The sequence below is a fragment of the Seriola dumerili genome, unplaced genomic scaffold (assembly GCF_002260705.1).
Source record: "Seriola dumerili isolate Sdu_G_001 unplaced genomic scaffold, Sdu_1.0 BDQW01029135.1, whole genome shotgun sequence".
Taxonomy (NCBI): domain Eukaryota; kingdom Metazoa; phylum Chordata; class Actinopteri; order Carangiformes; family Carangidae; genus Seriola; species Seriola dumerili.
The window spans coordinates 1-1,078 of record NW_019203390.1 but is presented as its reverse complement, the minus strand read 5'-3'; the positions used below and the strand labels follow the sequence as shown (position 1 = coordinate 1,078).

The following is a 1,078-nucleotide window of genomic DNA, read 5'->3' as shown; positions in this document are numbered from 1 at the left end:
TACACATTACACCTTTAAAGACAGTAAACTATCTCACCTCCTGCCCAGTGACCAGGAGCAGACTGCCCACTCTGCCGTACAGGACCTGTCTGGAAATGATGTCCAGGATCAACAGTTCACTCCAGCAGCTGTGCAGTAACTTCATCTGATCACTGACCTTGGTGCAAAAACAAAGAGCTAATACAGTTTAAATACGGGTTTTATCAGGCTCTTTATGTTTCTTTTAATAATGTATATAAAACTGAAACCAGCAGGTCGGATGTTACCTTAAGTTGTTTGAAGAAGATGGACGTGCGAGCCCACTCCACGATGGAGAGCAGCGTCTGGTCAGCCATGACGCACATGAGGCTGAAGGTGCCGGGGTTCCCGTGTCTCCTCCAGCCGGTCTGCTCCTGCTGGATACGAGCGCTGATCTTATTCTGCAGTTGCAGCTCATCTGGATCACAGAGCAGGAACTCCATCACCAGCTGAGGCATCCCGGGACCTTGTGGAGAGCTCGAGTGTAGCTCGTCTGAGTCGGCGTAGGTTGCTGCAGCAGAGCCTGGTGGACTGTCACAGTTGTTGGTGTGCTTGGACTTGATAGTCCAGTTTGAGAGGGAGAAGCTCTGGTACTGGGGGCCAACAGGGGAGCTGGAGGGCAGAAGTGAACACAGTGATGGAGGCTGGTAGCTGATGCAGTCATTCTGTTCTGTGGGCAGCGGGACGCTGTGAAGGATGCAGTCTGGTTGGAGGCCACCAGCGAAGGTGAGGTCTCTCGGGTGGGCTGAGTAGACCAGAGGGGGGCTGCTCTCCAGTCTGAATCCACCAGCTTGTATCAGAGCCTTTCTCTGCTGCTTCAGGGCACGGTCTCGCTTGTACATGGGACCAAACGTGTTTCTGCCACCTCGCATCCGATCTGCTCGAACAGCTGAGGACAATGGCCGATTTGTTTAGAGCATCAGATTTTCACTGATGTAGAGTGTGCACACACTGTCCTACTGAGCAGATCACCCAGACATCATTATGACATTATGACTTTAGTGGGCCCTGGGCAAAGGTGGGAGATGTGGGACTTGAGTCACATGACTTGACTCAAGTC

The 1,078-nt window shown here is 52.1% G+C and overlaps 1 protein-coding gene across 1 annotated transcript; it reads right to left on the bottom strand.

The window, feature by feature from the left end:
• Nucleotides 1-37: 37 nt before the first annotated feature.
• LOC111240278 (nuclear receptor subfamily 5 group A member 2-like) lies at nucleotides 38-907 on the bottom strand (the record flags this gene model as incomplete). The annotated part of the gene is made up of 2 exons (XM_022770237.1): nucleotides 38-157; nucleotides 267-907. Coding segments are annotated over 2 exons (761 nt in total), but the record flags the coding sequence as incomplete, so codon positions are not given.
• Nucleotides 908-1,078: the final 171 nt, after the last annotated feature.